The sequence below is a fragment of the Gallus gallus genome, chromosome 7 (genome assembly GCF_016699485.2).
Source record: "Gallus gallus isolate bGalGal1 chromosome 7, bGalGal1.mat.broiler.GRCg7b, whole genome shotgun sequence".
NCBI lineage: Eukaryota > Metazoa > Chordata > Aves > Galliformes > Phasianidae > Gallus > Gallus gallus.
The window spans coordinates 35279881-35296072 of record NC_052538.1 but is presented as its reverse complement, the minus strand read 5'-3'; the positions used below and the strand labels follow the sequence as shown (position 1 = coordinate 35296072).

Here is a 16192-nt window from a genome sequence, read left to right as displayed (position 1 = left end):
TTTGGACTGGAAGAAGACAGCACAAAACCACAGCACTGCGCTCAAGCCAGAGCTACAGTTAAGAATAAGTTGAGGCTAAGCAAGATGACAACAAAAGCATTGCTTCTGCTTCTCATGTTTTGCACCATGCTCTTTCTAGGAGGCCTTCTAGGCATGCAATGACCATGAGATACATATATCTGTTTAAACAATACCTACTTCAAATTAGACCTGGAGCTGATTAACATCTTCAGACTGGCCATTACCACCACAACTCAGGGCACGGGCTGAGATGCCTTGGCACAGTGGGAAGCAAGAGACACAGCCTGAGTGCCACTGAGCTCATCAGCACCCAGCAGCAGGGCTCGTCCTGCCAGAAAACTCCCTGGCTCTGAAAGAAAAGTCTGCATTTATAACACACAAGGTCTGGGCTCAGCCACCCACATATCTGCAGCACACCTCCAGCCCCTGGCAGTACAGCAGGTCTTGCTGTCGCATGGTAAATGCATTAGCCATAAAACTCATAGAATCCTAGAATGGTTGAAAAGGGCCCCAGTGCTCATCCAGCTCCACCCCCCTGCTACGTGCAGGGTTGTCAACCACCAGACCAGGCTGCTCAGAGCCACATCCAGCCTTGAAAAAACTGCATTCTTCCCTAAGAGCAAAGCATTACAAACTGGCATTCAGAACAGTTTAATTCTCCTTAAAGACAGGACAAGTAATGAAAGCATCTGTCAGAAGAGAAAAACACAAAGATGCTTTTTTTTTTTGCAATCCCAAAATACTCTGTCTTTTCAATGCAAGAAGGGTGTGAAGGTTTATCACATAAAAGAAATGCACACAGGCAGTTTTGTCTCAGCACTCCATAGCTCATCTCCCTTAGACCAAGCACAGCCATTCACTGAGATGAACACTTTACCTATTTGCTCATTATTCCCTTTCTTTTCAACTATCACTCACAGGGACAGGATGGAGCTTTTGAAGCCAACCAAGCAGTACCTTCTTGCCTCCTTACTGCACAGGGAAGTACAGACAACAAGGAGCAGAGCAGCAATAAGCAGTACAGCTTTCCTGGTGCTTCCACTGCACAGAGTGCATCTTTGCTGGCAGTAATGTTGGGTGCTGTCCTATGGAAAATGAGCATTGCCAGATTACAAATGGTCATGCACTGGAGAAGCATCACTTGTGTTGCCCATGAATTGGGTCTGTTTTTTAAGCAACAACCATGTTATTTGCAGCCACTTACAAATAAAATGGAGGGGGGAGGGGGGGCTTGCAGTCCTCCTAAATGTGCCAACACTCAGGTGCACCAATCCATTGCTGAACCCACCCCAAGGAACTCCAAGAGCAGGCAGAACCTCGCCAGCACTGCAGGCTCTGTCCCATCAGCCTGAATACACAGAACTGTTCTAAAGCAGAGCTGGGAGATGGAGAGGAGGGCAGCACAGCTCGTGCCTGCCCAGCTGCAAGCACAGGAGCCTGAGGACAGATCAGCTATTCAGTGCCTTGTTCACCTGCTCAGACAGCAGCTGCCACATAGAACCTCCAGTCTTTCCATTCCCATCACACTGAAAACACATCAGTGCCTTTAGGAGCTGGGTTTCTGCATATTGCTGATAGCACATCTAGTCAAAAGAAGGTATGGTAGGCATATCAGCAATTCAGCAACAGGCATCAGTATTCAGTGCCACAGCCTGTAACTGCACCAAACCACTCTGGTTTAAGTGGCTGTGCAGCCAGGCAGGGCAGAACTGCCAAAAATGGGAGGTCACCTCTGAGCATCCCTCCAGGAATGGCAGCTGCCCAGAAGGTGGGGAGCCAGCGGCAGTCACTTCACAGGGTATCAGAAGTGATCACATTTAAATGGATAAACAGACTTTAAAACCTTCAGATTTGGAGAAGTACAAAGTATTCCAAAAAAGATTCTTTAGAATGTGATTATCCCAGAAAAGCCTCCAGGTAGAACCAAGAGGAGGTCACACCGTGCAGGACAACTTCTGGCACTGGTAGCACTGTCTTCTTGTCAGAATTAACAGGTCAACTTTTCAATGCCAACAACTTAATTACAAAAAAGAATGAAGTCGACAATGGTGGGTTTTTATCCCTTTAAAACCTTAAAGTTATCCTGGAGAAAAAAGGTAATAATAAAGTATTGCAGGTGACATGACAAACCAGACAGCGTTTCGTTATGTGCCACAGTGTAAAATGCTGGGAGTTAACACTTTTCACCAGTTCACAAAATAAACTGCACAGCATATTAACACCTGTGATGCAGTAACTCTTTGTCTCAGTATGTGTTCTAAGAAGCCAAATCTAGAGCTGGTAAGCCCCAGATAAGCAGGCTGCACCCAGAGCCCAGCGATGCACCTGGAGCCTGCAGTCAGCCCACACTGCGCTGCAGCCATAGCCCCATTCACCTGCAGCAGAGCCCCATGCGGCACTCACCCATCCAGTCTCACATCCGGTAAGCTTCTGTTCAGAGCAATCAGGTCACTGGCCATAAGGTTAAACTGGTTGATTTTAAACAGCTCTTTCATCTTTTCCTGGTCGTCTTTTGGGATGAGCACTGCCTTCCCCATCTCGCCGGGTCCTTCCTGGTTTCGGGAAATGACAGCTGCAACACAAGACAGCAAGAGGGCAACTTTTAACACTGGGGTGCCTTTGAGCACTTGCAGCTTTCAGCTGGAATCACAATGACAGTGCATGAATACTCCTGAGAGACTCCCACCAGAATTAGAGCCCAGCACCAAGTTCTCAGGGAGATCCTGCAAGCACGAGGTCTGGGCAACACTTGTATAGCTGTGGAGAGTACCTGAAGAATAGACTAATTAGATCACACTGACCTATTTCTTTTGTTGTTAATTTATTCCCAACTGAATGGCACATGGCATTACAAACCTATCCTTTAAAAAACAAACACCCCTCCAACAGGCAGTCATCCTGAGAAACACAGTCTGGACAAATTTTCTAGAAGACTATCAGAGATTTACCTGGGAGGTTTCTGCCTGCAGTCGTTGTGTATGCTTCACTTGAGCAGCAAACACTTTCCCAGTGATACATTTCTATTACTTGCTCTGCTCAGAGGCACTGCTGGATGCTGCACCCACAGTGCACTGCTTTTGCTATGACTGCATGTGAAGCTGCATTTCCTGCAGCACACAATTGCACGCCGCCCACACAACTAAATTCCCCTTGGAGCATTTCATAAGGGATATTTATGCAGACATAAAGTACTTGGAACTAACGGTTGGTAATTAAACTCTGCTCTACCATCAATTTTTGGAGGACTTATGAGACTCTGCAGACTGGAATTTGAAGAGATGGTTCCTCAAGCTGCAAATTCTGGCTATGGAAGTAAATTCTGCCTCTTTTTGGCTGGAGAAGGCTGAGGGCTGCATCCGTCCCCTGGCAGTCCTGCAGGAGCAGCTCTCTGCTTCCCAAGGGCCCGTGCCCAGTGAGAGCCCAGCAGGGAGCAGGCAGCCATGCTGAGGCACTGCTGAGGCAGTAAGAGAGCAGGAAATCAGCTCGTTTCAGGATGCTGAAGTACTCTGGGTTTGGCTGAAAATATCTTAGTGACAGTTTTCTTCTGTAGGGATCAGAAGTTTTCTATTAAAGCAAATAGGCACGAGAAAAAAATCTGTCAGTGTATTATTAGAACAGTCATCATTATGACAGGAAGTTTGCTGCCTCTCAGAGCAAACCATCTAACAGAACTGTATCTCCTGAAATTGTGTAGGGTACCATGCAAACACAACAAGGATGCTGTGCTGCAGCAGGATGCTGTGCTGTGCCAGCTCACCAGCAATGCCAGTACATGGGCAGTGCCCCTAACAGTGCCTCACACTCATCTCAGCCTGAAAACTTACAGTAAGTCCTCGTGAAGGCAGCAGTTATTCATACACCCTGCAGTAAAACTGGGTTTTCATTAAGAGATTCCGTGTGCTTCTGCTGTTTGCTGAGGCTCATCGAGATAAAGCCCAGGGCAGCAGAAGCGCTGTGAAGCTTTACAACAAAACTAATTGGGAATTTCCTGATCAGCCTTCCCACTCTCACAGCTTTACTCAAAGCGAAGTGATACCTGACTACATTTCAATCAGAGTACATGCAATGCTGTGACCAAGAAACACATCTAATTCTGCTAACTGCAGCAACTTCAGCTGGTCAAGTCTGCAGAGAAGACACACCTGGCTTGCAGGTTATGTCGCCCAAGCTTTCAAAATGCACAAAGCCACAATAGGGCTGCAAGAATGGCCACAGTGCCATGGAATGGGAACACTAACACCAAACAGGAAAACTGTGATGCCTTCATTAGAAGCTTCTTTTCTGCCTTGAGAAAGATGAGTCACTCCTCATCAGCCTTCCTCCTGCTGCTGGTGTGTTTGTGCAGCACCTCAACATCATGCTAATCCACACTTTACAAGGAGGCTGTGGATGCCCCATCCCTGCAGGCGTTCAAGGCCAGGCTGCATGTGGCTCTGGGCAGCCTGGGCTGCTGGTTGGCGACCCTGCACATAGCAGGGGGTTGGAACTGGATGAGCACTGTGGTCCTTTTCAACCCAGGCCATTCTATGAGTCTATGATCTTCGATAATAAATACAGGTAAGGATGGCTGCATGTACGTGCTGCCACGTCAACCCACTGAGTGCTGCCAGGTACGTGCACTCCTCACGTCTACCTTTCAGCAAAGACTGCAATGAGCTCCTTCCTCCAACACCAGCAACTCAATCCTGCCAAAGCCTTACAAAAGCAGAGATCTATCCTGCTCCTTTCTGGAAATCATGATGGTTAATGAACGTGGAGTCTTCTTGCTATCGTTTACACACAGGATGGAAGAAAAGGACAACACCGGGGATGGAAGCAGGTCTCAGAAGGTCACCAAAGCTTTCCCCACACCACACAGAGTTAAACTGGACTTAAGACACTCACAGCACATTTAATATTTGCCTTGGTGGACATTTGACAGCCTTTCAAGAAATCCAAGCAATGCAGTAAGTGGATTACACTCTTGCCTTGACCCGGCTGAGGAAACAGACCTTTCAGGAGCTGAAGACATAAAAACTGGAGAGCTGGGGCTCTTTAGGAATATGGTCACAGCCGTGTGGTTTCAACAAGGAGCTGCATGCCCTGACCACCATTCAAGAAGGCATCCACACGTGTCTTGCCATGCTTTAGTTAGTTCTTTTTAAGAGCTGCAAGCAAGGAGCAGTGATTTAGCACTTCTGTTTGTTAACTCACTGAAGCGGATTTCAGAGGTTGTGCTTTTTAAATTAGAAAAGTGCTTTAAAAAAAAAAAGGGTCCATCAAAAATAGCTTCACCTCCGAGCACAAGAATTAATGCTCATCTCCTCAGCCACCATCGTGGTGCACGCAGGCATAGTGGAACTGACACGAAGCATGCCCACAAAGAATGAAAATGCTATTTATCCAGCATTCTGCCTGCAGACATTTGTCATCATCTGTCAGAGGAAACAGGCCTGCTCTGCAAACGAACACAGCCCCCTCACAAGGGCTCACCAGGAGTGCTGAGGTCTTCAGTGGAGTACAGAATATGAAGCACAAAATTCAAGATAAGGAGAGGAAAAATAAAGCTGACCTCAATAGATTTCCAAGCATTCGATTTATTTAAGGATTCAGTAAGGGCTCTGCACATGGACTGCTGCTCAAAGACACGTTGACACTCGGGGGACAAAAGGACTCATCACCCATGCATTCTCTCCAAAGGTTTCTTTTCCTTGCACTTACCTTGCCTTAAGCCCCCATGCCTCCATTGTCAGCAGCAGTGCTGTGGAACGATGCTGCTTTGCAGACGGACAGGCAGCAGGGTCCCTGTACACCCATCCCCCTTTCCCAGCACAGCCCTGGGCAGCCCTATCTGGTGGGGGACATCGAGCCCACGGCAGGGGCTGTGGGGGCTCCAAGCTCCCTTCCAACCCCAACTATTCCGTCATCCCATGGTTCTTCATATATTATTGATCAGTTGAAATCACTAAGGAGAAAGCTGGAAATAGCACTGTTGCCCACTGCAGCTATGATACAGCCTTCATGCTCCCCAACTGCAGCAGTCAGATGGCTTCAAAACGAGCAGGGTGCTGCAGGGAGGGACTTCAGCCCAAATCTCCATTCTGCAGCTGCCAGAAATGTGCAGTTTGAATAGAAAACCTCCCAGCTTTGCAAGAAATTGAGGGAATGCTAGCATTATAGTTTGGAAAGTTAAAAATAACTAGGTGAGGATAAAATCCATCTCAGGATAGCGATAGGGAAGAAAGTAGCTTAAGGGGTGTAAGCCACGTGCAGCTGCCATCTGCCCGATTTGCTGAGTGTTCACAGATATCTCAGAAACAGAATGGGCAGAAGATGAGATGTGAACGGCTCACTGGTAAGAACACCCCGCTACATGACAGTGTGTCTCTCCTCATGCTGAAAACGTTGAGAGAACGTGACTGAAGTTCATTTGTCAGAGCAGAAAGGCCAAGGCTGGCAGGGACCATCTGGTCCTACCCTGCTCCATCCAGTGGGGCCACCCAGATCCAGATGCCCAGGCCTGCATCCAGGCGGCTGCTGGAGACCTCCGAGAGAGACAGTTTCGACTGGAACTGGAATTGGAGGAATACAGAAACACAACCAGTGGTAACTTAAGTGCGATCTGAGAGACAGGCAGAGCTGCCTGCCCTGCTGCCTCTACCAGCACAGGCGCTTCCCAGGCAGTCCTGCATTATGTAGTTTCTCATCCTATCTTACCACAAGGCATGAAATCAATCCCCCAGAATCCCAGACAAGTAATTCTTTCTTCATTGCATCTCCACAGTGGCTCTAACACTCTATATTATTCTGCTGGTTTATGCCCAGGTAATTTGTTATAAACTCCATACAGAATCCAATAAACTAAAGGATCAATTTGCAGTCCTTTGCCATTTGGGTGATATATCTTTTGCTGCTCAGAACCGTGCTCGGGCTCATCTTCATCCAGAACATAAAGAATTCTAGTTTTAATTATACAGTAGCAACAAATCCCACAAAGTTGTCATAAACATCATTAAATAGGTCATTTGCTTTACAAGGTCTTCGAAGACAAGAGCTCCACATATCCAAAAAAAAAAAAAAAAGGTGCTTTCCAATAATAAAAGCATCAGAATTCATTGCAACTTCTGCCATAAGGATCTTTTTCAGCACTGCCATACATGTTGGCCAGAGACACAGCAGAGCGCACTGCTGCTGCCAGCCCCACACAGGCAGTGCAAATAAAGGGCACATCAGACATAAGCAGCACTCGGGATGGACACGAGCTCTGCTTACAGATGCTGGTTGCTGCCTTAAGAGAGCTGAAGGGAGGCATCGATGTCCCTCATGCGTTCCTAAGGAACCTGCGTACACCATGCAATCTTGTAAAGCTAAAGGTCTCCACCACTACTAGCCTTGTTTACACCGTGGTAACAGCTATGATACTGATAAGAATCCAAAGACTAATTAGATACCATCTAGAACATCTAGTTACTTCTTTCTACTTTGGGGCTTCATGCTCAGGAAAGAGAGAAGCAAAGCTGCATAAAGCAAGACAGACAAACTGACAACTCCTGATTTAAATAAGCCATTCAGACACTTCAAACAGGGCTGTAAGATCAAGCCAACAAGAAGAATAGCAAAAGTTTGGTCTACTCGTCTCCCTACTTTGTTGCAGTAAGTAAATTAATAAAAATAAGTCCTGGAGCAAAATCCAAGAGAAGGACTGGCACAGCCAGCACCCATTCTGAAGAGCACTGCAGCATCCCACCACTCACACAGCACTGCTGCTGCCCATAGGAGAGGCTGCAGTGAGCAGACACAAGCAGCTTCCCTTGAAGGAAAGAATGGCATCCCAATAAATCAGATGCTCATCTATCACCCTCACGGCTGTTATTAGTGAATTCTGGGCTCGTGCATACAATGAGGTGCGAGTTACCTCCCTCCAAATAATAATTAATGAGCAATAGCCCAGGAAAGATATATTAACATATCAATATTAATCAAGATGTAATGGAAACTCTGATGCTAGCTGCTAAGCAAGCAAAAGCCAGCAGATTGCACCTGCTGCTGCTGGAGCTGGTCCCATCAGCATGGAGGAGCTCCGTGTGTGGCACGATGGCACGCTGCGTGAGTCTGTCACACTGCAGCTCTCAAACAAGAACGCACACAGAACGTTGTGCTGTGTCGGCCTATAGCAGCAGCACTTATTCTGAGAAATTCACCTTACAAATGAAGCAAAAAATACTGAGGGTAGAGCAGTGAATGCATGATTTATGGCAGCAGGAAAAGCAATCTTCCCCAAGGTAACGCTAAGCTGGCAGTAATTGAACTGAGTGAAGGTAAGAGGAGTTTCATTTATTTTTGTTTTTTAAAGCATCCCTGACCTCCTTGGTTGGCAGGCTGGTGGTTTAGAAGGTCTTAAAACGTCCAATCATTACAGCCTCTCTGTCTCAGGGTCTTATTTGCTCTCATCAACAGGCTTTGTATTTCCACATCTGTGAAAGAGGAAGCATCTGATAGCTACCTGGATTTATTCACACATATCTTCAGAACAAGATCCTGCTCTCTGGTTGTCCCACAACAGTTCCATGTTTGTTCAGCACCTGCCCCTCTGCTCTGCTCATGAGGAGCTGTGGGGTGCCACGAGGTCCCCCTTCAGCCTCCTCTGCGCTGTGCTGAACAAACCAAGGCACCTCAGCCACTCCTCACATCCTATCCTCTGGGCCCTTCCCCATCTCTGCAGCCCTCCTTTGGATGCGCTCCAACAGCCTTATGTCCTTCTATTGCAGTGCCCAAAGCTCTGCCAGCAGAGCGGGCCCTGCCAGCTTCCAGCCCTGCCCTCAGAGCCTTCTCCCAGCACCTCTCCATCCCAAGCAGCCCCACCACAGCCCCAGTGATTCCTCACCTACAAATCCATTTATTTACCTACATATGCTGGACTTAATTGCTTTCAGGACAACTGTCACTTGAAGCAACATGTGCATCTGCAGACAGGGACTTACGGCCGTGCTCCTGCTGATGGTCACCCCACATCACAGGGCAGCGCCCATCACTGTTCCCTTCCAATTGTGGGATGCTGTTCTACAGCAAAAACACTTCTAATGACCTATTTAATTACTGCAGTAAGATCTGCTAGATTTGACACTGTTTTAAAAATGCATGTGCTTTCTTAACAAACATTGATTTTCACTTCTCGTAGACACGATATGACACAGGTCTAGCAAGTTAGGCCTTCTGAATGTTGTAATTACATCAATTAGTTCTAGACTTAACCCCCATAACTGAGAAATTAAGTTATAAATAAAACAAACAGTTACCTGTGATTCTTCATATTAAGGTCAGCTACTGTTCATCTAACTGACTGCCTTACAGTAAAGGATATTTTCCAAAGCAAACCGTGCTTAACAAAGGAGTAAGTGAGCAAAGAGACAGAAAGCCATCCATCTCCTTGGGGAGAAGAGCTGTGCATGCACTGATTGAAGCAGTGAGCAGTGTAAGTGCACTGCTGCAGGTGACTAATGACAAATTACACATGCAAAAGGAGAAGAGATCCTATTTCTGTAACACGTCTGCTGGAAAGCACCAGCAAGTGCTAATGCTGTGGGCAGGGTTATACATCAGGCTTGTTAACTGCTCCCCAGCAAGAGGTGATGCGACAGTGTACCAGGATTTGATAAGCAGCACCTGGAGACTGAAAGCAACCATGAGTCAAAAGTCGCATCTCTAATTACAGGCAAGGAGAAAGGAAATAGGTTTGGAGCTGTGCTACAGTTTTTTAACTAGCTTTAAAAAAAAGAACAACAAAAAAACAACTTGCAGGCATTCAACACTGCAGATATTTCTGTTCCATTTGCGTCAAATGTGCAACATCCTTCTCGTGTCAGAAGAAACTGCCCAAGGGTGAAGAAAGGACCTCATGACTGTTTCCATAATGGTAACATATCCCATCACTGCTTACTTAACCAGTAACTTTCCATCTACATATGTAGCCAACCGACCAGCCTATGCAGTAAGCAACAAGTCAAACGATGCCAGAAGACTTTACATCCTAAGATGCACAGAAAAAAAACGAGAAGAAACATAACATAAATAATCTGAGCTCTTAAGCCAGAGAGTCTTCCAACAGCTAAACAGGCAGAAAATTTCAACTCACATCTAACCACGAGCACAAGCTGGCTTTACAAACCCAGAGCAGCCTCCACTCTGCCTCCTTTACAACTGACAAGAGTTTTCACTCTTCTTAATGAGAAAACACACAGAGTGCACACCCACAAGTTCTGCTCCATTCCCTGGTGCTGAGCAGTGTGGTATCTGCCTGCAGACACAGCCAATGGCTCTTTGCACACACACACACACACACACACACACATCTAATCACCCTTCCAAGAAACTGCACCCTACATGCACGTGCATTGAAGTACTCTGTGCATTTTTACTTGCTGAAATAGATGAAGGGGAATGAAAGGTGCTGCCTAGATAGGTTGACAGCACATAGCTAAGACACTGGTGCTTATCAGTACAGCACTATGTTCTTGATATGAGCTAACTACACAGTAAGATGTAATTCATGGGCACATTCTTTTCACTTAGAGAGATGATAAAAGAAAAAATGCGTAAAATTATATAAAAACTAATTTGCCATTAACAATGCACACTGACAATAGACTTTTGTGCATCTTCAAACTCTCTCTTACCGTTTATATTGAAAGCTTCATTTCCAGAAAGATGTTCCTGGAAAAGAATACAGAGCAGTTCCAAACACAGAGCTACAGGCGTAGGATGGTTTTTCATTTAAATACGAGCACTGAGAAAGAAAAACCATCGAGGAATTTGCTCCCATTAAATGAAGGCACTACCTTAGCTGATGCCTTCCAGTCAGCTCCTTGTTCTAATGGAAAACCAGAACTGTAAAATGGAACAGGTTGCCCAAGGAGGCTATGGATGCCCCATCCCTGCAGGCATTCAAGGCCAGGCTGGATGTGGCTCTGGGCAGCCTGGGCTGCTGGTTGGCGACCCTGCACATAGCAGGGGGTTGGAACTGGATGAGCACTGTGGGCCTTTTCAACCCAGGCCATTCTAGGATTCTATGATATAATTAAATTATCCAGCTTTTCTTCTGTCAGTTTCCCAGCTGAACCATTTTGAGAAGAACCTCTTATTTTCCTGACAAGATTCATTTCCTCACAAACTCTGCCACATATTAATTGTTCTTATGGAACCTGCACTCAACTTGCACCACAGAACTGGGAAATTCATCACAATAAGCAAGGGTGGGGACGAATGCACTCACATGAGAAACAAAGCACTTCTAACATTCACTTACATTTTGCCCCCTCTTCCTCCGTAGGAAGAGGAAAACCAAGGCAGGAATGTCCCTTATTTTCCATTTACAATAGTTTATAAGCAGTTTACTACTGAAAACTTCCAGCCAGGGTACAGGCTGATGTAATTGTGCACTCCTTCATTTATTCTCCTCTCTATAGCGACACGCCAGCTGTCCCACTAATGCCATTAATTCCAATCAATGTGGCAATTAAGGAAACCAAGGCAGGTGATGAGGCAGGTGATGCAGGAGGAGGGCACTGCGGCAGCTGGTGCAAGCAGGATGGTGAGAGAAACAGGGAGAGGTGGCACCAGATGGAGGGAACTGGAAGCAGCACCGCATGGAGCTCCATCTCCCACAGCCATAATGCTCCTGGGGAGAAAAACCTTCACGTCTCAACCTCAACTCCTTTCAAAAAGAGCACAGAGAAAAACGTGACGTTGATGTGAGCCACAAAACCTTCCTCACTTCGATACCAGATGAGCATTCTTTCTTTTCAGCTTTTCTATATTGATGACAAAACACAATACTCCACTGAAACAAGCTAAGCCTGAAATTATGCCCTATATTTGACCTGTTTTCTATGTTGAAATGTAATCAGGGTTACTATTTTGGAAGAGAGTAATGTGGACCACCTGCTCCTGAGGCTGAAAGAAAGCACCCAGCTGCCTCCTACATCATGCATCTGGAGGTTTACTTTCTCTTCCTTGTTTTATATCCTAGCAGGGAAACAGCATCCACACACCACTCAGTGCCTGTGGTTTCATTAAACAGCTCAGTGTTAGCTCCAGCACGCTCAAAGTTCGTCTACACCTTGGGAAGAAAAAATCATTCATTAGGGGACCAGATGGTGCTACCTGGATCTTTCTAACATTAGATGGGAAAACAATGCAGGATTAAGCTAATTTAAGTTTACCCATCAGTGGTTCATAAAGCCTTCCTCCAGCTGCTGGACAGGGAAAGGCACTTCCAGAGGGCACCCACTTCTCTCTAGCTGAGACCAGCAGCTCTGCATTGGGCAGTAGATCCTCTCTGATTACATGAGGCAGCACTGACCTGCAGGTTGGTTTGTGCCACCTTCCAAGGATGCTGCCCTTAAGAGCATCGCTGCCTGCCCCACAGCAAGGACTCAGACCCACGGCAGCAGTATTCTGGGTGTGATCAGCTCAGCAACACAGCAGTCTGCCAGCCAGGTACAAACTGAGAGCAATTCTTCATCCTGAACACAATCTCATCTAGTGAGAATGGAGCGGCTGCTGAGAGGTACCAAGAAGTAAGACATTCTCACTGATTGGTTCTGCTTCCAATAAACTTATCACAATGAAAACTGGAGCAAGAGGGAAGAGCTGTCATGAGAGGTGGGGACCTTTCTGGGGTCAGGTTGGTGTGCCTCTTCCTTCATCAGCTGAGCAGCAACAGACCCATTATCCCTCCTTACGTGCTTATCTCCCACTTAGAAGGGTTCTGACTGCCAGGCTGCAATCCCAGGGATTAGCTGCAGGCGCTTAGCTCCTGTCCTCACTGCTGCCCATGTCAGAAACACAGAGCTGCTGGGGCTCGAGCTGCAAAAATAGCATCTTCTATTCTCGTATCACCAGTCTGGATTGAAGAAGGCAGAAAGAACCACAGCAGGGCTTGGGCCTTCAGTTGGTACAAGACTGCCAGCGCTACACAACAGTCACTGATGTTTTGTTTGTTTTGTCAGATTTTTCACTTGTTGGTTCACAGAATCATTACAGTTGGAAAAGACCTCAAGGCCACCAAGTCCAACCATGCGCCCAATGCACCGCTAAGAGCCACCGCTCACTGCACCAACACCTGCCATGGAACTGCATGAACACACATCAGATCACACAAATCAGATCCCAAAATAAAAATGAGTCTCTAATGAGTGGCAGTGAGATGACAGAGTTCAAACAATGTGACAGAGCACTAACCTAATTCAGAAAAAAGAAGGGACACGTATACAAAGAATAGGCTAAAAAGGCTGAAAATTACAGTGACAAAAATTAATTTGGAAAGACAGCAAAAGGACAGGAAATGTGCTGTCAACAAAATCTTGTACAATGCAGGAATAGAAACTTCGCAGTCAAAGATAATCACATCTCAGACAAAATGAACCCAAAAGCAAAGGAGGATTCACAGTCAAGCAAACAGCATGTGTTTGAGCACATGTGGGGGTGAGCAGGAAAAAAAGAAGTAATTCCTATGCAAACTCACTTTAATTATGTTTTAAACACATACCTCTGAATCATAGGATCACAGAACGGCCTGGGTTGAAAAGGACCACAATGCTCATCAGTTCCAACCCCCTGCTATGTGCAGGGTCGCCAACCAGCAGCCCAGGCTGCCCAGAGCCACATCCAGCCTGGCCTTGAATGCCTGCAGGGATGGGACTGAAACTGAGTAAATCCTATTTCCAGCACAGCACAAAGCCTGCAGGAAAGCAGACAGCATGCGTTTAAAGGGGACATAAATATGTTTATTCTTCTGGAGAGGTTTTGTGGGGGTGTGACATCTTGTGAGTGCTTCTGCAGTTATGTACGGCTGCAACAGATGAGACAAGTGTAAAGTTGGTGAAGCATTAGCTAAATTAATGGATGTGTTAGTATCATCATTATGGTAACACACAGTGCAGGGTCTAAAGATTAAAAGACTTCAAACAAATTCTAAAGCAACAGCTCCACAGACTGCAGTTACAGGTAGCTAACACAAAAGCAGGAGAGTAATTACTTGTGCTCCCTGAACAGAGCCCATTTAGGAACACACATTTTCAGCACAAGAAGCGCTGACTGAAGCTGTGACATCCAGGGGAATTTCTCATAAACAGAGGCAGCAAAGTCAAGCACACAAAGCCTCGAGCTCTTCCTGCAGCGCGAAGGAGCCGTGCAGACTGACTGCAGAGTATTTCAGAATAAGGAAGAGAATAACAACAAGCTTTAAAAGGAAACTAAAATTAATTCTGATACCGTTTAATAGATGGGTTAATATGTGTTGCCCCTTAAGACCCAGCAACACTTCCAAGCGCTAATAAGGCTCATACTGCTCCTCTGTCCCAGTGACATCCCATCACTGCCATTCACCAGCTGGCACAGGCAAGGTAGCCATAAATCCAGCTGTGCCTGCACCACAGGCAGCAGCCATGCTCCAGCAGGGCTAAAGCGATCCTGCATGTGATGCTTCCAGAGCAGAAACTAGAGAAAATACAGGAATAATCCTACTGAAACATACCCGATTGTCTCTCACTTTTACTCATTATTCCCAAGCTGATGAGGCAGGCAAATCTTTACTTCTTTCCCTTTTCTTTACTTCCCCTGAGTGTCACAGCTCTCGAACTACTAAAACTGATGGTTGCAAGCATACAGAGCTGTTCTCATGGCTGTGAATATCTCAACACCAGAAGTTAATTCTGAAGATTATGCACCTGAAGAAGGACAGCACTGAGCCCAGAAAAATACACCTTCTTGAAATGGTTTTGATGTCGATGTGGGAAATAATTTCAGAGTGTACACTCAGTACCCGGCAGTGCTGCCCAGAGCTGTGGGTGCTCCATCCTGAAGGTGCCCAAGGCTGTGGTTGGGTGCTGGGCAGCCTGAGCTGGGGGGCAGTCAGCTCACAGCAAGGCACTGAAACTCAGTGACCCTTGAGGTCCCTTCCAACATAAGGCATTCTATGAAGAACTTGACCTAAGGAAGGAAGCATCTCCCAGAACAGATGCATGGCACCCACCCTTCCCCTCCTCCCTCCCACACCCAGCCACACTCCTGCTCTCCCCACTTGCTGTAAGCACAGATGGCCCAGCAGCAACCAGACACCGTGAGCGGCCAACAGCAGTCTGCACTAATGTGGAATTAATTATGAGCTTACCAGTGGTTCTTAGGTAAATCCCATTACCAGCCTCTCAGTCTGCAGGACAACACACAAGTTTTCTTTACAACGCAGTGTTCTCAAGAGAGCAAACAATGTGTTCTCCATGATACTTCAAACCACAGGTCCAACCCAGTAGTTGTATGCATAACCTGATATACCCTCAGGTGACGTCTGTAACCTGCTGACAAGCCACTGGAACAACCCACTGAGCAGGGTCTGCCATTACTGGGGACTCCCATCCACAAGTTCACTGCTTCCAAATGCTCACTGGATGGAGAGCCTCCTCTGAGATTCTCTCCCTCCTCCTTAGCAGAGGGCTTTGGAGCGCCATGCACCTGCATGAAGAACAACTTCTGATGCCTGGATCAATACCAGCCAACTGAGATCACAGCCAAGCACATCCCATGAATGTACCCCAGAGGTACATGTCACAATGCAGAAGGCCTGGGAATAAAGTCAGAGGGCATTATGTGGGTCAGCATGCCTCATTTCCACACCAGCAGCCTTGCTAATCTGCTGCTAGCAGCTTTAGGCCATTTGGAGTATTAACACTTCTTACCTCCACAAACGTCCTAAATGTCATCATCACGAGCATTCCAAAGCTTGGAGTGTGCCCACAGGAGACTGGACAGGGTAGAAAAACACCAAGCATGTAGTGCTGGTACTAACTTATAATTTCTGCTGTAGCTGCAAGGATTTCACAGAATCCAGCCTGAATATCAATTCCACCCTAAATTACAAAAAGCTCAAAGCAAAAGGTATTTTTAATTAAAAATGCCTGTACAGGTCTTTGCAAGCTAAAATTAAGGCTTACAATGGCATCATTTATCTACAGACTGTTTCAAGAGCTTGCTTTAACTGTACCCAATGTGTTAATTTAAGAAAGTTCTTTTCTTCTTCTTCCATGCTTATAGGATAACAATTCTGACCATAAAAGCAGCAGGAATCTGAAAATACAGACATGGGAGCTGCAAACTACCACTGAATGCCCAACACTTCCTCTTGTTGGAGGTCTCCTTG

The 16192-nt window shown here is 46.3% G+C and overlaps 1 protein-coding gene across 15 annotated transcripts in view; it reads right to left on the bottom strand.

The window, feature by feature from the left end:
• Positions 1 to 16192, bottom strand: part of GALNT13 (polypeptide N-acetylgalactosaminyltransferase 13) — a 76971-nt gene that overhangs the window by 44453 nt on the left and 16326 nt on the right. For 14 of the 15 annotated variants that reach the window (XM_025152448.3, XM_015290207.4, XM_046944182.1 and 11 more), the window contains one exon: positions 2425 to 2593. In XM_025152448.3, coding sequence (XP_025008216.1) covers positions 2425 to 2593 — 169 coding nt within the window. Of the gene's footprint in view, positions 1 to 2424; positions 2594 to 5012; positions 8872 to 16192 lie in introns of those variants that run through there. The other variant, XM_040704440.2, reaches the window with a different exon arrangement.